The 25,830-nt window shown below is 43.1% G+C and overlaps 1 protein-coding gene across 5 annotated transcripts in view; it reads left to right on the forward strand.

The window, feature by feature from the left end:
- Positions 1–25,830, forward strand: part of LARGE1 (LARGE xylosyl- and glucuronyltransferase 1) — a 492,234-nt gene that overhangs the window by 413,147 nt on the left and 53,257 nt on the right. For all 5 annotated transcript variants that reach the window (XM_081059772.1, XM_081059773.1, XM_081059774.1 and 2 more), the window contains 2 exons: positions 8,506–8,618; positions 10,450–10,575. In XM_081059772.1, the coding sequence (XP_080915898.1) occupies positions 8,506–8,618; positions 10,450–10,575 (239 nt within the window). The remainder of the gene's footprint in view (positions 1–8,505; positions 8,619–10,449; positions 10,576–25,830) is intronic.

The following is a 25,830-nucleotide window of genomic DNA, read 5'->3' on the forward strand; positions in this document are numbered from 1 at the left end:
AGTTAATTAACTAAGTTAACCCTGCTTCCCACAACACCTATTAGCGTCCTGCAGAATGCTGTGGAACACACTGTGGGAAACTTCGAGTTTAGTAATCAAAACTTTAATCTGAAACCAGCTCTGAACTGGTCCAGAGGAGGCTCGTTGTCACTTGGAACCTCAGTTTCTCCTTCTGAATTAAGGAAGCACGTGGTCTGAATTGGCCAAGCCAATTCTAGCCGTATTCTTTAACTTGGCTAAAGAATGAAAGCAGGCTGCTGAGAGAGAGAGAGAGAGAGAGAGAGAGAGAGAATGAGACAGAATGAGAATAGTTGCAGAGCCTCCCCTTAAAAAGGCTTTCTTTCTTTTTTTTTGTTAAAGGAGGTTTTCATAATGCAAGCTTAAGATATTCCCTTTGCTAAAATAAAAATTTTTATGGGTCCTCCTTGCTGGTGGTAGAACACATGATGAGAAATTAGTTGATGAGCTCAGATGCCCAAGAAAGGGGATCTCTGTACCATGCAGGAGGGAAGGTTGACATAAGGTAGCTTTGAAACAGTGTGCTGATTTAAATCTTTCTTGGCTTCAGCTGGTGACCCATGCTCATGTCTGTCAGGTCAGGTCCCACCTTATGTATGCAGCTTCAGTGTCACACAGGACTACCCTGGCCTTCCTGGCCTTAGATGCTTTGTCTCCCTTCGGAACTTTGCACAGGCTGTCTGGTTATGGCCTGTGGTCTTCTCAGAGTCCTTCAGACATTTACTTACTGTCCCTCTAGGAACTACCTGACTTGTTTTGGCTTTAAGCCATTGATTCAACTAGGTCTTGCCATTTTTAATAACATGCATGTACACAGACACCAGGAGGCAGCCTGGCTTGGTTGGAAGACCAGAGATCAAAGAGTGAGACTCCTCCTGCCATTCACGAGCCATGCGTGAGCCTTCGTGTCTTCATGTGTAAAATGGAGTTAACTCCATCTACCTTGCAGGTTTGTTGTAAGAATCCGAGGCCATCTAAGTCAAGCACCTGGTTTCTAGTATCCAGCAGTTGCTTGATAAACGGATGGAATCATCAGCATGGTCGTCATTTTAGGGGTATTTGCAGTTTGCCCCTTTGCAGTTGCATTGGTTAAAAAGCATTATCTGGCTCGTAAAAAAATCACGATTCCTCTCTCCTCTCTACATAGACATCCAGCTTTCTTTCCCTGCCATCTTGGCTTCTGAGCTATTGCTACGTATTCCTTTAGGGAAGAAGAGACATTCCCCTCTGATCCACAGATGAAACACCCTAGCACTGAACCAGATGTTCACAGGAGAAGCCTTTGATTTTTAATTAATTTATTCATTTATTTATTTAGTGTTGGCCTGCTAGGCTCCCAGCACAACAGCTGAAAGTAAAGCCCTGCCAGCCCGGAGCACCCAGCCAGCTCCCTGGAGAGTTCCTGTCACACGGCAGGCACCTGCCTCTGTGGGGAGCACTGGCCTCCAGGACCCAGAGCTCATTCTGCCCACCCAGACCCTGACAGCCAAGATGGAGATGGGTGGACCAGGCAGCAGCAAATGGCCAGGCAAAGTCAAGCTTTTTGGCATCACTTTCCCCCTGACAGCAGGAAAGCCGTGTCACAGTCTGCCTTTGGGACATACGTTCCAAAGCCAAATATGTGGTGTTTCAGCTTGAAAGGGCCCCATTTCAGAAGGAGCCATTTTTGTCATTTGAACCAGTGTTCACCTGCAAACCTTGCTCCCCCAGTGCATGCATGCACAGAATTTGTATTAATTCTAGTGGGAGTTACGCAAGTTGAGTAAATGATAATTAGGCACCTTAATGAGGAAATGTATGGTGTTAGTCGTCGTTATTTATCTAAGCTTTCATGTACCACTTCATATTTTCAAAGCCCTTGACAATCGTATTTAGGGTATCTCCCCAGCCCCATACGAGTCAGGTCAATAGCTAGCGTTATGCTTCTCTTGGAAATGTAGTTTTTTGGCTCTTGTACAATCTGGGTGCAAACTTTTAACCTTTGAAGAAACCGGCAGATTCTTTTATAAGCATCTATCTGTGTGGTTATATTTAACAGCCTTAGCTGCTTGAGAACATGATTTATGCACATAATTTTCCTTGTGGTGGATTTTCTTTCCTTTAATATTTTTTTCTTCCTGTGGGTTATGTCCCTTAGATGCCACTTGCAGTAACCCCAAGGGACATCATAATCACACTGGTTGTGACATCATAAGCTGACCACTGACAGAAGACTGAGAAGGAATATGAGCCTGGAAATATTTCACAGTTTTTAAGTGTCCAGTGCATGCCACACACGGGATTTTTAAAATTTTTAGAAAAATGAGTGAATTCCCCCTAGTAAGTGAATTACTAGGTATGCACATTTATTGTCAATTAACATTTCTCAATTTAGCAATATTGAGTACTGCTCCTACTGTGCCAGATACTTTTTGTTTTTATGTCGTGGGATTTTTACTTGGAGGTAAGAAACAATAGATCACAGCATGTACCGGATACTTCTGAAGATTTAAAGTATCTTTTTTTTAGTCCTCATAGTGAGCTTAAAGTTGATTTGGGATTGCCCCATATTATTATACAAATATGGATCTGGGGCTCAGAATCCCAGTGATTTTATTTAAGAAGTATTGCTAGTACGTGATACTATCAGGACACAAGCCGCGGTCTCCCCTTTCCAAGTCCACTGCAGCTTTCATGTTACCTGCGGCTTCCTCTTCCGTGATGGGTACAAAAATGCCTGTGTTCCAGAATTCCTTCTACTGCATCAGCAGCATGAGGAGGCCAGGACATTTATTGTACAGATGACCTGTGGTTAATTATAAACTTAGGAGCAAAGACAAATGTTTTCACCCATGCTAGACAAGTTGATGCGGCCTCTTTTTGAGTTTCTTTTTTTTTGGGAGAAGACGGAGAACTGGCTCATTACCTCTTCAGGTCTGCTGTTCCAATGTAGTGGAAAATACTTGCTACCTGATAGGCATTCAGAGCCCTGAAGGGAGAAGCCTGTCTGGTTTGACCTTCACGTAATTCTCTGCCTCCTTTCTGTTTCAGCTTAGACATCATTTATTTCAGGAAGCTTTTCTCTAATGCTTCCCCCCGCACACACACAATCAGATCTCAGTCGGTTTGCCTGTGCCGGCTCCCCTGGTTCTTACCACATCTCGGATCTGTCACAGTGTTTGGCATTTTCTGGGTTCCACGTCTTCCTTCTCTATTAAGCCTTACTCCCGAGAACAAGGACTGTGCTTTATAAACGAAGTCCCCAGTTAAGCTAGTGAATAGAACCCTAGCAGGTGCTCAAAACATACGTCTAAATTACAGAAGAAATCACTTCTGAAAGAGGACACGTGGTTGAAGTCCAGACAGGGTCCCCATGGGTTTGTTGGACAATGTCAAGGGCAGTTTGCATGGGGCCAAGCGGTGGGTCTTGGCAGCCCTGATTCCCATGACCTCATGCTGGCTGTGTACGCGTTTGGCTTTCGTGTTTAGCATGAAGCATTCTTTCAAAACATCGAGACACGAAGGAAATGTATCCCATAGACCCTGCTGGCATGGGACACACAGCCTTCATTGGTTCTGATGTTCTAGAGGAAGACCCTTTTGCAGACGGAGCAGTGGGAAGCACTCGCCATCACCATGACACTGGAAAAGTCTTTCAGCACCTCAGCTCCCATATCTATCAAAAGGCCACGATAATGACGAGCCTGCCTCCTTTCTAAGGATGTTGTACGTCAGGAGAGACAAAGAATGCTGAAGCTCAGGAATGCAGAAGCCGAGAGTGAACTTCGTGAGCTTTGTGACATGGTTGCTCATGAATTTTTATGTTTGTTTTGGATTCTGATTCTTGGTTGAATCGGGGAATCGAGAGTAGTATACTTAGTAAACTTTCTGAAGTTTACTAAGAGGTACTGAAGAGGAAACCAGGATGAGTATTGGCTTTGTCGAGTTTGCAAAGAAAGGTAGTTACGTAGCAGAGTGCCATTGAGCCAGTTCTGCTGGAAGGAACGGACTGATGAAAGGGAAAAAGGATTCCAATAGGCCTGGTATGCCAGACGAAGGAACTATGTGGCTTATTCTTTAGACCAGCTGAGATACTGAAGGCCTTTGAGCCTGTGACATGACCTGACAAAGCAGCGGTTTAGGTTGGGTTTTCTGAAACAGATTCAGTTGTGGTCGCTTCCTTGCTCAGAATCCTTCACCAGCTGCCGGTTCTCTTCAGTACGACTTACCAACTAGTGTGGCACTCATGGGTGACAGATGTGCCAAAATACTGATCCCTTCAGCCAGGGGGGCACCTGAATGGGACTCGGAGCATCTGGAACCCCTGGGTCAGCCCTTCCAGCCACAAGCAGCTTCCTCCCTAGCCCCCAGTAGGTTGTAAGCATATCATCTTCTGTTTAGGAAATGGCATGAAAATGGTTGGAAAGCGTCTCTTTTGCATAGATATAAAGCCCTTCACCATCCGTTCCCTGCTCACTTGTTCATGCTCTCATCCTGGCATTTGCCCCAAAGTATTCCATTTAAACCATCTAGCCATCACACACTGTAGTTCCTGCATAGCCCAATGTCTCCACCCTGCCTTCGTCCATATTTCCTCACCTTGTCTGCCTGACCTCATCCTAGCGCAGCCGGACCTACGTCCCCTCTTGTGTTCCTTTAATAACCAGTGCACATTCTCAGTGTTGACACTCATCTCGTTGAATCGTAATGGTTTGCATGTCTTCCACAGGAGGGCCTGGCAACAACTGTGTGTTATATATCCAGGAAATACATGCTAAATTTATACGTCAAATAAAACCCATGAGATTAGAAAACGTAGGGAAGAAACACGCGCACAAGTCTATTTCACTTAGTTTGCACACAATAGGTGCTCAGTGAATAACTGTTGAATGAATGAGTAAAAGAAGAGACGCAAAAGCTGTTTTCATGGAGAATCCCTGAGACGTGGTGATGGCTTGAATGCAAGAGAGAAGGGAGATAGAGTGATTCTAGATGTTTCGAGACAACTAGTGCCATCAACACAGCAGTCCTCATACAGCGTTGGAAGCTGTACCTTGGGATTAGGATGTTTATTACAGCATTGTTTATAATAGCAGAAACAGAGGAAACAGCGAAATATCCTTGGTAGGGGAATGCATAAGTAAATTGTGGTATATTTACATGATGAATAAAGTGCTTACAGTGAATAAACTAGATATTGACATCTTAAAATGGTTAAAACCTAAAGACAACATTGGGTGAAAAGGTAAGTTAGAATAGAAAATACGTACTACAAAACACTCTAAAAACACCAAATATTGTTTATTAATATATGCATGGGGAATAAAAGTATGAAAGTGCTCATGGAAATGGAACCCAACGTCCTCAGGATAAAGGTTACCCTGGGGGAAGGGAAGACTAGAATGAAATAGAGGAGCTTTTGATTTGTTCCGTAATGTTTTTGTGTGTGTGTGTTTTTTTTTAATTAAATTTATTGGGGTGACAATTGTTAGTAAATTTACATAGATTTCAGGTGTACAATTCTGTATTACATCATCTACAAATCCCATTGTGTGTTCACCACCCAGAGTCAGTTCTCCTTCCATCACCATATATTTAGTAATGTTTTATTATTAACAGCAAATGTGGCACTATATTAGCATTTATTAAATCGAGGTGTGTGGATTTGTTATTAGTTTCTGTACTGTTAGGCTGGTTTGAAATAGTTCATCCTTTTCAAATTAAATTAAAATCACAAAAGAAAAGGCTGGATAACTGGCAGAGTGATTTCTGTATTTAGTCTTCTGTTCTGGTCACCCCACTCTTTTCAACCAGCCTGGCAAACAGAGTGGAATTATATCCGCCACTTAGAACTCACCAAGTCTTAACACGATTTAAAAGCACCAATTCTCAGTTCATTCTCCAGAGATAAATAGATCTACCTTTGACCTCTTTGGAGGCGTCCAAATGTTCATTAATATCTTTCACCATGGTTTACAAGTTTCTACTACCACCCCCAGCCCCATGCTTTCCTAAGTATTAGAGCATCTATCCAACCTACTGGCATTAGTTACTGCAATAAGATGTAATGAAATTCTCTTTCACTTGTTTAACTGGAATCTATCTGCTTGAATCCATCACTATATTCTCTTGGCTTGTAACTTTGTAAATTTTTCTTTCCATTCCCACCAAAAGAAGCCATCAAATAATATGCTTGTGGTGAATTGTACTATTCCCAAAATTCCTTTCCTGTTTGGGGAGCAATTTTTGTGTGCTGAAGCTAGCTTCCACTGACGCAGGAGGGCCAATTATACACATTTCTTCCCAGTTGGTGTTCAGTGACATCATATTGGTAGCTTGAAATCAGCCGTAATGGGTGTATTTACACCATGGAAATGGGCAAGTGTTACAAATCCAGTTTTTGTTTTTGTTTTTTGCTTGGAAAGCTGGTGGTTAAACATTCACCAGCCTCCTGCTAGGGTGTATGACAGTTTTCTGAATTGTGCAGGGCAAACATACATGCAAAAACCAAAAAGGAAAAAGTCTGTGGCCTGTGTCACAGAGCCCCAAAGAGGCATTGCTGGGCCTTAGATCTGCATGGTGTAGTCAGAGAAGCTCTGGCTTTGGAGTCAGGCAGATCTGAGTTTGAATCTGGTATAGCTAGTCTTGTACTGTGAATTGGTAAGTGTCTGACTTAGCCCCTCAGTTTCCCCACCTATTGAATAAGGATGACAAAATATAGTTTGTAGACATCTTGTGAGTGTTAAGTGAAATAATATGTGCAAAAAACCTAACAAAGAACAAAGGAGATAAGCAATAAGTGTAATTGGCACTTCTGACTTACAAGTTCAGATCTCTGTATTATCCCATTCTTCCCATAACGATGTGTGTGTGTGTGTGTGTGTGTGTATATGTATATATGTATATACAGTATTTCCCCCAAAATAAGACCTAGCCAGACCATCAGCTCTAATGCGTCTTTTGTAGCAAAAATTAATATAAGACACAGTCTTATTTTAATATAATATAAGACCAGGTCTAATATAATGTAATTAATACAATATAATACTGGGTCTTCTATTAATTTTTGCTCTAAAAGACGTATTAGAGCTGATGGTCTGGCTAGGTCTTATTTTGGGGGAAACATGGTATGTGTGTGTGTGTGTGTATAACTTTTTTTTAAATTTCAACTCTAAATGACCAAATACCTTTCACTAAATGGTGAAATGGTGAATATACTTTTTCTCCAAATATGTGCCACTAGAATAAGTAAAAAGTCTCTGTGTTGACATTTATGTGTGACTTCGGGAATCAGTTTCTTCCAGCAATCTTAGAAATGTATATACTAGGTATCAACTAAGATCATTTTTCAACTACCTGGCTTTTTCTCCCCTGACCGTTCCGCTGAGCAAAGCATCCTGAGGAGGATGGATTTGGGAGCCCATGGGTGCTACAATTCCATCCAACAAATTAATTGCAGTGGCCTCCAGGGAAATTCTCTTGGCTTCCAAATGCTGTGCTCTGTGCTTTCTCTACTTGTTCCAACTGACCTGGTAGGAGACAGCTGCTTCTGAGCCATTTAGCTAAGCCAGAATGTACTTTCCTTGTTAGACTTCTATTAGTTAATTTATTTTTTAGCCTGAGTAATATATTTAGTTGTTTTAGCATGTTGAAAAATGCAAAAGAGTATACAATGGCAGTTTCCCTGGCTACACAATTCCCCATTCATCTACTCACTCCCCATAAAAACAAACACCAACAAAAACAAAGAAGGTGGAGAGGAAGAGGAAACAACCTCTTCTTATCAATTTTTCATGAAACCAAAGGCTTTTGGAGCTCATCTTCGAGATCCTGCATCAGCACTGCCTTCACCATAGTTTACATATGTGTTGCTCATGGTGGGCTAAAGAGGAGTCTTACAATCAGGAACACTGAAATGCGCTCATATTGCTTGTCAGTAAGTATGAAGCAAATTGGCAGGACTCACCCAGAATAAAGTCTCAGAGGAACTGCTTTTTGGCTGTAAAGATAAATGGCGTGTATTGTACAAATACCGTCCATCAGCTAAACCTAGGTAGGTTATCATATCTCTGGGGGAAAACATAGCAGAAAACCTAATAGGCATATGGAATGTCCTGAGTATCAGGTGCAATGCTAGGCCTTTTTTTTTAATTATTGTGGTAAAATATACATCACATAGGTACACCATTTTAACCATTGTTAAAAGCATACAGTTCAGTGACATTACGTATATTCACGTGGCTGTGCAACCATCACCACTATCCATCGCCAGAAAATGCTAGACTGCTTTGCCCATCTCATTTATTCCTTGCAACAGCTTTTGACGTCTGCATGAATGTTCTCCATACGATGAGATGTTGCAGAGATATTGTTTAAAGTCTCATAATGAGTAACTGGCAGAGCCTGGAATCGAAGCCAGGTGTGTTAATCTCCAACACAGGTGGACAGGTGTGCCTGGCTCTGTCTTACTGTTGGTTTTTTCATCCTCCATCCTATGCTGTTGCCCAGGGGTGATCTTGCTGCTTCTGGATAAGCTGCGGAAGATGAAGTGGGAGCAGATGTGGAGGCTGACTGCAGAGAGGGAGCTGATGGGCATGCTTTCCACATCCTTGGCTGACCAGGTAAGTAGCCAGGTTAGACGTTACGGTTATTCCTGAGTACCCTGGTTCTGTTCCTCAAACAAACTTGAAAGTAGCTGGGCCTGCATTATTTGTCTGCCTGTTGTGTGACTATACACTTGGATAGCTCTGCTTTATTCAGCCAGTCTAAGCCAATAGCTCAACTTATCAGTTTCCTTTGTTCATTCATTTGTTCATTCAGCAGACTTTCACGGCACAATGTGTGTGCCAGGGACTGTGTTCAGAAATAGGGTTACAGAGATAAGGATGCAATCCTTGGCCTCCAAGAGCTCACAGTTGATGGAGGCAAACATAAGGAAATGATCACTTGATGTGTTAGGAGGAGGTCGCCATCTTCATCTCAGTGTGGAGAACACACTGCCTGCCTGCCCCCTGCGACTCCAGAATGCCACAGCATATCTCCCAGGCAAGGTTTCATTTGCCTTTCTGGCAATAAAGTCTAACTTTTAAAGCAAAGCCTTTTGCTTAGACCCTATCCTCAAGGGAAATGCATTTAAATAGAAGGGACAAATCGCCTGGCTCGAGGAACCCGTTTTTAAGCCAAGCAATCTGAAAAAGTCCATAAACTCCACAAAACTATTAACATAAAATCATAAAAACCCCATTTCTCATTTTTGCTAGGAAATGCGGGGGCCTGAGCCTTTGGTCTTGGATGTACCAGGCTCACATGTTTAGACTGTTTCCTATGGTGTAAATGGCCATCGTGGGACGTAACGATGATTTCTCTGGCTTGTCTGCTTTTTGTCCTTTCCTATTCATCCAAGAAGCAAGCTCCCTCTCTGTGTTTCTGTTCAGTGTTCAATGTCTGAGTCGTTGATTTCTTGCACAGTTTTCTAATGCAGAGGAAACAAAAATCTTCCGGGTTACTTGACTGTTTTTTTTGTTTTAGCATTGTTATTATGCAGTATTTCCCAAGTAGCCAGAAACTAATTTCCTGTTTCAAACATGAGCTATGGTATAATGAATGAGTTAAAAATTACCCGGGTAGCTGTTTTAAACCTGAGGGGAAATTCGTCCTCCATCATCATATTTTAAGTCAGGTCACAATGACTTGAGTATGTCCCCAAAAGCTAGAATTGGATGTCCATGCCCCATGAGGATAGTTTCTTCAGCCATCTCCTGCTGCGGAGGCCCATAACTCACCTCCTGGCACCTCCTGTCAGCAGCTAGTTAATAAGTATGGCCTGGTGAGGGAGCTCGGAGAAGAGCTCGAGAGAGGTAAAGCCCCTTTAGCAGAAGCCCAGGTTGGCTTGGGAAATGGGGAGTGCCTACCCAGGAACCATGGCCCGCAGGAAGCGAAGGCACATCCATCACTGAGTCCGCCAAAAGCCCCAGGAAGAGCTGCTGAAACAGGATCTATAATTTGTCTCAGCCCCAGAATGAGCAGAGCAACTTGTCATCCATCGTGCAGTTTCCTCTCCAAGAGGTTCAGGATGAATAACACGGGGCTCCTCGATGAGGTGGGAAGAGGGGCGGAAAAGTGACTTCATTTATTATACACTGGCTCCGATGGGAAAGACACTCCCTTATCAGTCCCACATACGCCGGCCACGTGGTATGTAGTGAGACCAGCAGGACCCATGAGCTCCAACGCAGCGTGGGGGCATTCCCCCGTCTCTATCCAAACATTATTGCTTGGTTCCTAGAGATAAAAGGCAAGGGAAGTGCCCCATGGTGGAAGCCAGCCTGTGTTCTGGGCAGGAGGCTCATGAGAAATCCTCTCGTGCACAGGTGACACAGCGCCTAGACAGCCAGCGTCATCGGCGGAGCTCACCTGACTGTTTTGACTGTGTCTCTGGCTTTTATCCCCCAGGATATTTTCAACGCCGTCATCAAACAGAACCCCTTCCTCGTGTATCAGCTCCCCTGCTTCTGGAATGTGCAGCTGTCAGACCACACCCGCTCTGAGCAGTGCTACAGAGACGTGTCTGATCTAAAGGTACAGTAGGGACATGTCCCCGGAGGGGAGTGAGGTGCCCTGCCAAGGCAGAGGGAAGCTGGATTGGGGAGCACCCTTCAGGGGGATGAATGGCTCTGAGCTTTGTGTGCAGTGTGGTAAGAGCGATAAGGGTGCAGAGAGCAGAAAGAATGTACTTTCCTTCTTCTTTTTTCCCCCTGCTCTTGTTTGGGCTTTCTGAAAAGCATACAGCCTCCCAGCATAAGAACCACCTTCTGTGGTTATTCTTGCCACCTGTTGCCGGCTGTTTTGGTTCATTTCAGCTCCCAAAATCCAGTCGTATAATTCAAACAAACATTTATTGAGCGCCTACTCTGTGCCAGATGCTGCAGATATGGCTATGAATAACATACTTCCTGCTTTCAAGTCATTCGATGGCTTAGAAGAAGGAAATGTGGGAGGAAAAAGACAGATACGAGGACAGGTGTGGGGGGAGTGGGGGTAGATGCAAGCATAAATGTCTCATTCTACCTCGGGAGAAAGGACATAACAGAAAAAGCCTTCCTCACTGGTCTCTAGGTATCAAACCGTGGTGAACCCAGCAGTAGAAAGACAAAGAAGACAGAGTGTATCGGTTATCTACTGCCACGGGTCATGGTGCATAACGAACTGTGCTAATAGTGATGGAAATCAACAAGCATTTATTTAGTTGATGAGTCTATGGGTTGGCTGGATGGCTTTTTTTATTTTCATGGGTTTAACCAAGTGTCTCTGGTCAGCTTCAGATAGGATGGCTGGTGGCTGAGGCAACTTGGCTGTCCTTCATCAGCAGGCCTGTCCAGCTTATTCTCGTGGCAAAGCAAAGATTTGGAAGAGGAAGGCTAGTGCATGCAAGGAAACTTTGGGTCCTTATTGCTAGCACTCTGTTGGCCAAAGTAGCTATATGGCTGAGCCCAGAGTTAAGGGGTGTGTCAGAATTCGCTACCGACACTAGGAGGAGTGAAGAACTGACCTCAGCTATTAAATGACAGATCAAGGATTTGAACCCAGGCCTGTCTGACACCAACTGTGTTTGCTGCTCCAGCTGTATCAAAGAGGAACTAGATACATGCATTCATAGGGAGTCTGTTTCATTTAAAATTTATGTGCATTGCCCATGTGACACTACAGTAATGATAACTGCAAGTGAAAAAAGGAAAAAAGGAGTGCAAACCTTGCTTTCCTAGTAAGTCAGTCTTTTCTAATTGGTCTCTGGTCCATGCCCATCCACATGTGCGTATTTTATCTTATTTGGAGTCCTAATGCATATGGAATTTTGTACTCTTCCATTACTTAGCCATTTCTGTTACCTTAGTTCCCAAACTTTCACAAATACAGACTGTGTTGTAATGATCAGCTTAAAGTTCAAACCTTTCCAGCAAGGAAATCACAGCCAAAAAGAAAGGCCTTTTTTTTTTAATGCACTTAAAGTTTACTGCAAAATATTAGAAACTACTTAAAACAGAAGTCATCACCTGCGTCATTCATTCTTTCAATCAGCATGTATGAAATTCCTTTACTATGTCATGTACTGGTTAGACGTAAAGAAAACAGATAAAATACACAGGAATATTTCTAAAAATATTATGAATTAGAAGTTCAAAGGGGAGGAAAATAAAACCAGCCCTGTAAAGAAGACCTTAAAATGCTGGATAAAATTTTTTTTTAATGTTTTGAAAGCATAGTTGATCAGTCCGTATAGTAAATAAGTAAAGGCCAAGAAGAATGATAAAGTGTGAATGGAAAGAGTAAGCCAAAAGCAGTTAGATGTGGCATTTGCTACTGGGGCCATTTGCTTCTCCTTGGTGGCTGGGAGCTTGGTTTAAAGGTAGGTGACTGTATATTTTATTGTTCAAATGAGGGAATGCTGTCATGAGTTGCACTGGGACAATAGGTCTAAATCACAGTCAGGCAAACCGCACGTATAACTGTTCTATCGAAAGGTTGTGCATGGGAACTTAGGATCCTACAGGAAGAAGGACAACTAGAGGACCTTGGCATCAAGTCAGGAGGACATTCGTTAGGAATAGGAATGTGAGTCCAGATTCAGGAAGGCATGTCGAACAAACAAATTAGAAACATGTGGGAAGTCCACATAACAATCTCCAAATAACAGTAATGTATAATTTGTAGGTTTAAAAAGGTTGTACCTAAAATATCAGACAGTGACATCACATAAGAACGGAAGTGATTACTGTTCAAGTATTCTGAGATCAGTGTTTTGTTGTGGGCGGCGAGATAATTAACTTTAGCTCCTAAGCTAGATAGGCATGCTAATATTTCAAGGTAAGCTCTAAAATAATTTTTTTAAAGGGTGCATAATTTATAAGTCCATGATGAGTGGGATGGTGAATGGAATAAGAAAAACCGAAACAATCAAAATAGTTCAATCGTTTAAAAAAAAAAAAAAGCAAGAAAAAAGTGAAAACAGAAAACGTGGGGAAAGTAGAAATCAAGCAATCAAGATGGTAGAAATAAGTTTAAGTATATCAATTATCAAATAAACTAATTTTGGGAATGAAAAGACAAATTGTCAGATTGTATAGGAAACAGCGTCCAACATATGCTATTTACAACAGACATAACTAACACTTTAGCCCTGTATTATAAATTGAAACAGTGCATGTTTTACAATCTAGGGCTTGGATGTAATTGGTCAAAAATTGAGAAGTGGATGACTTTCTGGAGAAAGTATTCCGGTTTTACCTTCAGTGGGCAAATGACAACAGATTGAAGCAATGTCTGTGTCCTCATAATAAATGACATTTCTTGACCAGATATTTAAGAAAGATTCATAAAAACAAGTAAGATAATTCTTTTCCAACCCGCTTGTTCCAGTTCAGGGTTGTGGATGGCAGGAACCTCTCCCGACAGCTCAGGGCTCCAGGCAGGAACCAACCCTAGACATAAGAGATTTCTAAAGTCTCAAATCTTATTTTCATATCAAAAAATAAAAACAGAAAACTTCCACAAAAATCAGTGCAGCTAAAAATTCTGGCAGGCTTAAAAAGGAAGGAAATTCTGACACATGCCATAATGTGGACAAACCTTGAAGACGTGCTAAGTGAAATAAGCCAGTCACAAAAGGACGGGTATTGTGTGATCCCACTTATATGAGATACCTTAAATAGTCAAATTCACCGAGACGGAAAGTGGAACAGTGATTCCCAGGGGCCAGGGTCGGGGAGAAGGTGGAGTTAGGGGTACAGCATTTCAGCATAGAGTGATAAAAAAAGTTCTGGAGGTGGACAGTGGTGATGGTTGCATAACAACGTGAATATACTGAGTGTCACTCACTTGAACTACACACTTAAAAATGGTTAAAATGGTAAATTTTACCTCAGTAAAAAAAAAATGCAATACAGGGAAGGGAAGGGGGACATGGCAAGTCATGTATCTTGTGAAATTGATTGTTCTTGGGAGGTTTAGTATGAGATTTGTTAAAGAAACCAGGCAGGATATTGGGCACGATATCTGAGAGTCTCAAATTTGGCAGCCACAGGAAAGTAAAGAAAAGGCATCATAAATGAGAAGAGACTCTTCATTTGTGAAGTTTCAGCTTCAACGTCTTATAGATGCCAACAGAGCTAGGTCTACAAGTACAGATGTGTCCCATCTGCCCACCACAGACATACCTGCACATTCACATGCCTGTGTTGGTATTTATTGAATGGTTACTATGTGCCAGGCTCTATTAGGGCCCTAGTGGTGCTGTGGGAAACAGAACAAAGCCGTTGGTCATGGAGAGTTTACGTGTTGGTGAAGCCATGGCTACACCACATTGGCATTTCTTAGTAGTTGCTTAATTATTGTCACTTTGATCCTATAAAACAAAATAATTTGTGAACTCCCTTTAGCAACCTATTGTGTAAGTAGAGGAATTTCTGCTTCAACAAAGCCATGAAGTAGAGTCATGGTTTATCAAGTAGATAAACCTAAAAAGAACCCAGAAGTCGTTTTACCTACTCGTATCGTCTAACAAAATCTTACACAGAACCCTAAAATGTAGCCAATATGTTAAATGGGAGCTGCCTTGGAGGTGGGGAGAGGGTCAAGGGGTGAGGGGGCGAGATTGGTGGATCCAAACGCCACCCTCTGGGTTATATCGGTTATATCAGGCCATGGAGCCCGAAGGCCTAGTCCAAGAAGACAGCATTTCTGTAGTTCCCTCCTGGCCAGCCTGCCCCTCAGATTCCAGGTAGAGGTTCATCTTTGTCATTTTCTTACCTTTCTTCTCTTCTTCCTCCCCTTTTTCATTTTATTTCGTCCATCGTGTTCAACATTTATGAAGGGCCTCCTACTTTCTGGTTATTATGTTCCTTCCTGAGACTATAATAAGTTCTGGGGAATATAGTAAGTTCTCACCTCACATTGTGCATAGGATCTTGGAAACCGTGACTTGAAGAAAACAACGTGTAACAAAACGAATTTTACCATAGGCTAATTGATGTACATAGAAGTTCCTCATATTTCTGGACATAAAAACATCACCAAACTTCTAAAAAATATTAAACCTTGAAAGAAATGTGAGCTATACAGACATTTAAGAAAGATTCCTAAAAACAAGTAAGATCATTCTTTTCCAACGTGCTTATTTTAGTGCAGGGTTGTGGATGGGAGGAGCCTCTCCCAACAGTTCAGGGCGCCAGGCAGGAGCCCACCCTGGACAGAACGCCCTTCCATCACAGGAACACACATACACACACACACAACTATTTAGTTACATTTCCAAATACATGACAAATACAAATGGCACAAAAACACACTTGGTAATAAACACTCACGGTCAGCATAGAGTTCACTATGTATAGGAGCAGACATGTTCCCACTTCCTACTGGAGAGTTGCTCACCGGCCTAGGGCTTCTGGCCGTGGGTGTCAGCGGAGAACTTTGTGCTAAGTATAGGTCAGTTAAGAGAATGTTGAAGGGAAGAAATGGTTTCATTGAGGTTTCATTGCTTATGCTCCTTTTGGAGCCAAGGAACCCTGTAAATTCCCCTGACATTTCTACCGACTGAAGGACTTGCGTAAATCACTTAACCTCTCCCATGCTCAGTTACAACCTCCATAAAATGGAGGCCATCATTCTGGGCCCCCTTCTCAGCCAGGCCCCCTGAGTGCTCTGAAGAAATGCACTTGACTTTACCTCTGTCTTTTGTGCTTCAAAGACCTTCATTTTTATGCCTTCAGTCCTAAAGCTGGATGACTCTGCCCTCCCTGGCTGAGTCTTAAAAAGGGCCATGGTTTAATCTCTTCACCAGGAGCAAAACTCAGGGGACCAGCAATGGGGCTGTTTGCTGGGTTAGAGAAGGGGAAATGGGTGAGAGTCTATAAAACTGTTTTCTAGTCCTTGCGTCTTCAATAGACTGTTAGAGAAGCAAGCCCTGGCCAGACCAGAGGGTCCAGTCCTCAGATCTGTAAGACTTACTAGAGCCCCAGAGCTGAGTAAACCAAGGTTCCTGCCCTCAGCAAGGCAGTGAGTGAACAGAAATTCCAATGCAGACTGCTAAGTGTTGTGACATAAGGAAGTAAAGGGGTTGAGAGAGCCGGAGGAAGACCCCTGGCCAGGGACACGACTCAGTCTGTGTCTAGGAGGGATTTCTGTAGGACATCTGAGCTGAATCTTGATGTCCAACCTCGTCTTCGGCCCTCACAGCACTCCTCAGCCCCCAAACACCCTTGCCCCCTATCTCCCAGACCTGTGGAAACCATGACTCCTCCCCTGCTTGTGTCCCTGGAGAGTGGAAAGGAGTAGAGACCCACATGCAAGTTGTAAACGGTAAACTGGGCCCTGGTAGGTAGGCGAGCAACGGGCACCACGCCATTGCTCCAAACTGGTCTTCCCAGCATGCAGATCCCTCCCTGGGGTTGACAGGAAATATATCTCAGAGAAAGCGAGCTGTGACCAGCCCCCAAAGGACGAAATGAGGTTTTCCAGGCAGATTGGATGAGAATTGTGTTCCAACCATGGCCTCACTTAATCTTATAAAAGTCTCACAAGGTGAATATTATTCTGTCTGTTTTACACATCAGGAAATTAAGGATCATATGCAATAAGTACTTGCCCAGAGTCACAAAGCTACATACGACAGAGATGAAATTCAAACTCACATCAATTTGACTCGAAGTCCAGAGTTCTTTGCTCTGACCCAGGGCTGAGTTACTACCTGAATATGTTTTCCCAGGAAAACATTTCACGTGGGATAATGGTTCTATAGGATTATTCTGTATGAGCCTTCTTTAGATTCATTGGGTTTTTGGAGCCCTAACCTCAGAACAGAGACCCTAAATATAACATTGTCTCCGTGAAAGACCATTTAAATTTTCAGCAGCAGACTCAGAGACTGAATTTTTGAATGTCATCCATTCATAAATTGGGAACTGAGCGCACTTAAAAGAAAAACCCTAAAGGAGAAGAGAAAAACCAAATGAAGACACGCCATCCATATGGGGAAATGATGTAAGTTCCTCGAGGCAGTCTGTAGTATTTGCATAAAAGGAGTAGCACATAACTCAAGTTTTAAAACATTTTATAATACTTAGAGGTGTCAGTTTTCACATCTTTTGAGGAAGATGGGGGGCCGCCATATATTAGCATATTGAACATGTTATATAGGGAAGCAGACACTAGTGAAAAATGAAGCAGGGGAAACCAGAGAGAGGGTAATAAAAATGATGAATGGTAAGGTTGATTTTGGCGGATTAGGATGGAACGAGGAAGGAAAAACGGTTGCTTTGGGGAGGAAGATCTAAAATCCAGAATTACCACCTCCCAGCCAGACCTCTCTTTACTTCAGGCCAGCGCCTGTTTAATTTCATTGCATGATCCAAGTTCAAGGGCTGTGAGCATGTTATTGTCTCTACACATTGCTGCAGCTTATAAACTCGAGGAGTCCCGGGATTAAATATGAGGCCGCTGGCCCCTGTTCAAGTAGCCTGTCTTTTGGCACTGTTGCTGTATGGCTCATGCCTGGCATTACCTATCCACCCAGAAAACACTGCAGGGTACCCACGGGCCCGGCTATAGGGCTGTCGTTGGGTTTCTTAACCTCTCTTGACCAAGAACCCTCATCTGAGAAGATGAGGAGATGTGAAGATTAGAAGGAGTTGGTACCTGGCTCTGAGACACGTAGTAAGTGTACGGTTCGTATTATTAATACTACTTCAGTATTATTACCACTCTCTCAGAGTAGTTTGCAGTTGGCTGATGGGAAAAACGTGTAACAAGGGATCTTCCTCATGCGTTCTAGTGCTCTCATATCACAGACAGGAAGTAGGGACCCAAAGACAGAAAGTGGGTCACCCAAAGTTAAGCACTGCTTTGTGGCACGTCATCTTGTACCCCAATACTGTGCAGGAAAATGGCATGCTCAGCCAAGGGGACTTTGGATAATTTCACCTTCATTTTTGTCTTTCCTCAATAGTCACCCCTTCTTTGCTCATTGGGTAATCTTCAGAACTTAGCTCCTTTGGGCATTAGTGACGTAAGTTATCCATCACTGGCTGTGTTACCCATGGCTGATGAAGTTCAGATGCCATGATTCCTGGAACTATCAAGATTCCTAGAAGGAAAGTGATGACTGGAAAATTTACTCTATAGTAGCCCATTTTGGTGTGTATATCCAAACAGTTCTAAGAGAAGTGCTAATGGGAGTTCTTTAAAACAGAGGAGAGCTGGGGGAGAGGAGAGTTCTGTGTACTATTTATACTAAATACTGTATTATGAAGTCCTACAGCAAGGAAATATGATCGATTTTGTTGATCCCGAGCCTTTCCCACACATATTCTAGGTCAACACCCAGCACGGACCCCTTTGACCACGGAATACCTGTGGGACGGGTTCCTCAGACGCCCATTGTCAGAAAAACCTCCCTGGAGAATCGGCTCTATTAAGAATTTTGAAAGAGGGAAGTACCAATGGATGTTGGTTATGAATGTTGAAACATTGACATTTCTATGTAGAAATGAGGGCAAGACATCATTTTTTACCTCAAACTCCCATAATGATGGAAACAATTTCACATATTCATTTTTCTCAAAGCTCTATCTCTACATTATAGGTTCTTTCTCAAAGGAGTCGCTCTCCCCCTCATCACCTTCACATGGAAGGGTCAGATTGAAAGTGTGTTATTTTTTTTTTTCAAAAGTGTGAGATAGTATACCACTCACAACCACTTTTTTCATAAACACGGAAATGTGTAAATCACCTTCACGTATGCCATGTATCCTCGGCCGTGCGTTAACCAGGGAAGCTCTATGTTGCCCAGACTTTAATGGTCAGTCCTCATGTCCTTAGAAAGTGATTGTAAAACTGCTTTGATGTTTTCAGTCTTGCCTGTATGAAATGACCCAAGTCAATGGCATCCGGAGGTACTTGTGCATGCTGGCTTCCAGGGCGTTGTTGCAAACATGCCTGTCAGTGATCCAGTAAAAGAATTCGATATGGGTGCTCGCTCTGTAACCTTACTTGGAAACCTTTCATTTTTCCAATTAACGGAACTGTGCCTTCGGTGATTACACATACATACTGTCCGTAAAACACTGCCATCTTTCAAGTAGGAATTTACTGTTCAGGATATAACTTCTCCGGGACACCTTTCCTTTAGTGCTCACTGAAAAGCTGTTCTTTGTGTATTTCGTTATCTACACAGAATCTGGCAAACAGCATGACGGACACGTGTCAAAAATCCTCTGTTCAAGAGGATGTTTGGAGTTCAATCCTTTGATTTAACTCCGTATCAAATCTCACGTATAATTTGTTCTAATACTAGTGTCCTCAGGCCTTCAGCGTTTGTATTCTGTGACTCTTCCCACAGTATCTGCTGACAAAGGGATTTCCTTCTTCTTGTTACCATATTTTTGTGTGTGTTTTTTTCAGCCATTTTTGTCAAGGCAGGAAAAACAAGTGTTTATCTTATTGGATTTCATTATCTTTCATTTTTATGTATGAAGTTGTCAAAGACACTGCTATTCTCTTTCTGTGGGAGTTAGCGAAACGTTGTAAAGTTCTGAAGTATCACAAGACTTTAAATGTCATCGAAACATTTAGAGGCTTCGTTTCATATTCTGGGTACTCAGTTTTTAAATGTCTTGCTCATCATGCATTTTTGTACTCAACGTTAAGTAATATCTGAAGGCGTAATACACACTTGGGGTGAAGTTTTTCCTTAATGATTGTGATTGTAAATCCATGTTTGAAACAGTCTTGAGAGTTTAAATTTTTTTGCCAACTTCTTGTCAGATCTAATTAGGTGGGCATGTCTATACTTGGTAAAGTAGCTAAGGAAGAGCTCGTATGGGAGCAGAATTGTCAGCTCAGCTGTTTTCTTGTCAGTCATGTGAGCTGGTCCTATTGGTATTCTCAATCTGTCCTTGCTTTGTAGGGCTCCTTTTGTTTTTTTCATATAAACTTTTATTTGAAAGGATTTAGATTTACAGAAAAGTTGTAAAAGTAGTTCTGAGTCCCTATCCCCCTCATCCAGTTTCAGTTTCTCTTAATGTTAACATTTACATAACAAGGTGAACTTGTCAAAACTACCAAAGCAAAAATGGTGTGCTGCTATCAACTACTGAGGCTTTAGTCTCAGTTTACTGGGTTTTCCATTAAGGTGCTGTTGTTCCCTTAGCCTCCTCTGGTCTCTGACAGTTTCTTAGTCTTTCCTTGTTTTCCATGACAGACCTTGATAGTTTTAAGGCATACTGGTCAGGTAGTTGATAAAATGTCCCTCAAATTTGGTTTGTGTGGTGTATTTTCTCATCATTAGACTGAGGTCACAGGTGGTGGGAAAGACTATCACAGAAGTGACGTGCAAATTACTTATTGTCACTTGTATCCGGAGGGGCCTGATTTCCACACAGGGCATCACTCGGGAGGCTTAACGGTCCTCCCTTGGTTAAGGGGATGTTTGCCAGCTTTCTCTACTATAAAGTTACTATTTTTCCCTTTCATACTTCATTGTTTAGTGGTGAGTCGCAACATCCCACCCTGGAAGGAGGTGGAATATATACCAGAGTGCCAAAAAAATGTATACACTTTGGTCAATGTTGCTCAAGCAGCAGTTCGCCATAATTAGAAGTGTCTGGACACTGATGGTAACCACTCTGAGCACCTCTTGTAATTGCAGAAATCAAACGTGACTTGTATTCTTCTTTTGTTAGCGGTATGTATTATTACAATTTTAATAGTTTTCCTTTCTTAAAATGTGTATACTTTTTTTGGCACTCTGTATATATTATCGGGATTCTTCTGTAAGTAGATTTGTCTCTTTCCCCCATTTATTTATTTATCCATTTGTATCCAAATGGACTCATTTGTATTTATTTTATACTTTGGGTTATACTATAGGATTCTTTTTAAGCCATGTGTTCATTTGCGAGGGTTATTTTAGTTTAATGTTACTACTGTTAATATTATTAAATGCACTAAAAATAGGTATATGTATGATTGGTAGAACAGTTACCCAGGCACTTTTAAACCCAGTACATCTCAGTATTTGAGGGCACCATGTCACGCCCTCTTCACCAACACACTTAGATATGGGTGCTCAAATGTTATAGCAGGTGTCTTTCTCTCTCTCTCTCTCTCTCTCTCTCTCTCCTCCCTCCCCTACCTTCCCTCCCTCCCTCTCCCCCCTTTCCTTCTGCCACTATATAGAGCTTAGTCGTTCAGCAAGTAGGCATTGCATACTTGGTATGAGTCAGGCACTGTTCCGAGCACTGGCTATACACTGAACGACACAGTGCAGACCCTGGTCTCCCTGAGCTTCTAATGCAGAATACAGATATGAAACAAGAAATCAAATGACAAAATTGGTTGTTTTGGGTGGTGAACGTGCTGTGAAGAAATCAGAGCAGGGTAAGGTAAGAGTGACTGGCACTCCCGATCCCAAGCTGAAGAAAGAGGCCCGCTTTCTCTCAATGACTGCAGAAGGACCGTGTTTACCCTTCATGGGACACGTGCCCATGCCTGAACCCATCTCGGTGTTCTTCGGAATGACTCATTCATCACCCTGAGTCATGTGCCCATGCTTCAGGCACATTGGGCATGACGGATGGTGCTGTCAGGACCGTAGGAAGAAGGCAGGGTCTTAGTCTGCAAAGGAACCATGCAGAGCACAAAGAAGCAATAGTGGGCCGCTATGGCAGGTGCCGCTGGGAACAGAAAGCGCTGCTGCCCTTCCCAGAGTTGCCAAGCAGTGAATCATACGGTGCCGGCCCCCAAGGGCAGTACCGAATTCTGCTAACTTGGCAAAATCCTACTGGACTCCATTCCCTGCTGTTCCTCCACCAGCCTTGATAGAATTCCTCAGCTAAAGACTCCATGCCCATCTCTAGAGGTGGAATCCGCTTCCCTCTGTCCTTGTCCCCAGATCCACAGAGGCACTCCCCAGGAGAACACTACATGGATTCGATGCCATGTGAGTCGAGTCGTAGTAATTACTTCCATAGAGACAGGAGGAACACAGGGCTGCTTATCACCCACAGGTCGTATGTTGGGTGTCTCGGGAGAAGCCATCCTGAGGCAGCATTCGCGGAGGATTCTTACACCATGTGCATCATTTTTCCATTTCCCACTATCAGTGGTCTGTCTGGAATTCTCAACACATACCAGAATTCAAATTGGATTTTTACCCCCATTTTATACCAAAAAAAGAACCCAAAATATTGAACATAACAAACATTAGAGAACATAGCTGGATCTTCTAATGGATTTATGATCCTCTGAGAGCCATGAGTATTACCAAAGGTATCCAATTTCCTGTTGTCAGTGTTCTCCTCTCCCCAACCTCTACCTCAGACAGGGAAAAATAAGAAATGTTACAGGTGACAGAAAAAGAAATGATGAGATACAGGATTGGGCCTTGGCTCCACGCACTAGCCTAAGTGTCTACATTTTCCAACTGAGGGCACTGAATCATCACTGAGTTTGGTATGTTTTCTTCTCCTTTCCTGAGCAATGATGCATTTTTGTCTGAGAAGATCCCCCCTCCCGCCCCCCGGGAGTTGTAAAAACCAAGAAGCAATAAAAAAGCTGAGTAAAAGGAGGAAAGAGTCACAGAGCATTTGTGCTCGGAGTCTGCGAATCAAGGATACTATTTTTATTTAATAGCTGCCACCAGATATTGTCAGGAATGGGAAAAAAGAAGGAAGAGAGTTGGAACGAATCTTCAGCAGTCGATGGGGGAATAAAAACCTGAAGTGGATCCCTTTGGCAGCCAGCAAATATTGCCTAAGCCTGACACTGAGTGCAGAGCTGGACAACGCACAAATCTTGCATCCAAGGAGCCGGCAGTCCAGGTCTTAAATAGAGACTGAAGGAGTGTTACTTTAGAGAGCATCCTGTGGGAATGGAATATGGAATATTCCAAGACTCACGGGGACTGGGTACCAGTCTGTTCCAGGCTCCTCGGTAACCACTTATACCTCTCTTGTCTCATTGATCCTCCCAAGCAGATATTGTTATTTCCTTTTAACAGGTCGGAAAACAGAGGTTTGAATACATTAAGTTGTTTGAGGAACAGAGTTGGGGAGAAGCAGGGTGACATTTACCTCCCTGCCTGTAGCACTCTCCCTACAGCTCAGTGCCTGAAACCCATGGGAAAGTGTTTGCCTTCCTGAATGGCCCCCTCTTCGGGCCGCTCCTGAGATCTGGCCAGGAGGAGCCTGCCCCGGCCCAGCTTCTTCTCTGGGCCACGTTGTATGTCTGTACCCATCCTACCTTTCTGCCCCAGGCTGTGACAATCTGCAGTCCCTCGTTTTAAATCTTTTTTTTTATTCCTCCTTTCCACACAGACACTCCATTTTCATCCAACTTCCCTACTTGGGTTAGATGACTGATTCATGAAGTCGAAACCCAGATTTCTTGTGTACTTTAGTGAACACGTGCGATGTGCCTTCATGCCCATCACTCCATCGGTCCTGGTCTTGACCACACAGTGCAAGGCAGTTGCTATTATGTCCCTTTTACATCTGAGGGACTGTCTCTGGGATTTTAGGCAACCTACTGCAGGCCACCCAGCTGATAAGAGCTGGAGCCGGGACTGGCTCGTAGGTCCGACTACTCCTCCCTTTGTACCACACACTGTCATCCTGAACATGGCAAGGAAAGGGACGTGTGAGACTGTTGTCTTTCTTGAAATACCAAACAAGATGAAAACAGAGGGAGTTTAAACTCCTTCAAGAGAGAAATGACAAGCTGTTTGGCCCTCAGACAAAGCAAAGGAATATGTTTCTCCATCCTAAAGCCCACGTTAATAGGGTTTTTATGACTGATTTGCTGTAGACAGAATGTGAAGATTATTGAGAATGTCATCATCATGATTTCCATTTTTGCACCAAAGGGCAGCTATTGAATACTCACTACCTGCCAGGCACTACGGCACTCAGGGTGAATAATAATAAGTCATGCTCCCTGCCCACCCAGAAATTCACATTTCAATGCTGCCAGGTGCAGGCTTGTCAACAAATCGTTATAAGAGCGCACAGCGACTTCTCCAATAGGGTTAAATGCAAGAATCTGGAACATGAGGAAGGGCCCAGCAATTGCCTCGGGTGTTAATATTAGGAATGCTTACAATGACAGTCAGAATACCCAATTTGCAGAGGCTAAAACTAAAACAGGCAGTCTGAATTTCTTAGCTGAGAATTCTGGAGTAGGCAGCTATAGACATTGGTTTGTAGACACAAATGTGTTGACCTCTCCCTCACAGTCACATGATGGCTGTCATGGCTCCAGTCGTCACATCTCTATTTATGTCAGAAAGGTGGGTAGGGTCGGAGGAGGACGGCACTTTATTATTGGGGAATCAGAATCATGCCTCTCCATGTATCTTTTTGGGTAATCTTGGGTCACACTGCCGCCACTCGCTGCAAGGGAGTCTGGGGAATCAGTGGGATCATGACTGGCTAAATTATAAAGGGTTCATGAGCTATTCACAGGGGCTGGGGACATTGCAACTCTAAATAAAATTAGTGTTCTATCAGAAATGAATAATGGAGTGGAGAGAGAGACATACTAGGAGGCAGCCTTCTGCCACTTGTGGTCTGGGAAACAAGCAGTGCATGTGAGCTCAGCTATGAAGGATGAGCAGGCATTCACATGGTAGAGAAGAAATAAGGATATTCTAGGGAGGTGGGGAAACACATGCAAAGGCTCTGAGTCATGAGAGTCAGGTTCAAGAAATACCGGGAAGTTTTTTAGCCTGGAGATAGACTGGGGATTGTAAGTGGGAGCCAGTTCACGACAGTTTTAACTGCCAGCCTAAGGAGCATAGATGTTATTCTGTATGTCATAGAGAGTCAGTGGAGGTCTTGAGGCAGAGATCCGTTTTCCAGAAACCCCTTACCTCAGTGACTTGGAAGACGTAAGGCTCTTGTTCTTATTCACCTGGCATTTTGCACACAGGCTCCTATTTTTGTGCCATTCATGGCACTTTCGTACCATGAATTATTTTTATGAATCCTCAGGGTTCTAAGAAGCTGAAGTTTTGACTGACCTCTTCCCATAGCCATGTCCTTGTACCGAGGTCTCGTTTCTATCTTTGTAATGCTTTTTCCTGTGTCCTTGGGGGTGATAGCGTCTCTTATTTCTCTTTTAATCTTGTTGACTTCTGCTCTCTTCCCAGATGATGTTTAAGTTTCCTGGACAGTAATCAATTTCCATCAATTTTTCTGGCTCACTGCAGGCTGACTCCAAGTCTGCACATACACTCAGCCTTTACAGATATTTCAGATCCAATTAGATCACTCCCATGGGGCGCCGATGCCTGGCTTATCCTCCACAGCCCACCTGGCACGCAACCTGGACGCCTCCTTCTCTGCTTCCTGCCGAGCCGGAGGTTCAGCCTGCGTCTCTGGGAAGTCCTAAATCAAGCAACCTTAGTATCCCAGGGATACATGGGGTCTCTGTATTTAGGAGGGGAAAGTAGGTTTCATTTCTGATTCCTGTAGTCTTCTGTAAATCTCATGCTCATTTCTATCAACGGAGTCATTTAATGATTACAGACCTGGCAGAAGGTAGACGGATAGAATCCTAATATCTCTGTCTCTTTGGATTCAAATCCTGACTCTCCCACGTTCTAGCTGTGTACCTGGGGAGATTTGCTGAACTTTTCTCACGTGTAAGAAGGCATAATGAGAATATCACTTAGAGTGTTGAATGAAAAATCAGTGAGCTATGACAAGTGAAATGTTCAGAGCAGGGCTTGGGCATAGCAAGCAGGCAGTATATGTTCGCTGCTAGTAATAATTATTGTTATTA

The sequence above is a fragment of the Rhinolophus hipposideros genome (genome assembly GCF_964194185.1).
Source record: "Rhinolophus hipposideros genome assembly, chromosome: 9".
NCBI classification, from domain to species: Eukaryota; Metazoa; Chordata; class Mammalia; order Chiroptera; family Rhinolophidae; genus Rhinolophus; species Rhinolophus hipposideros.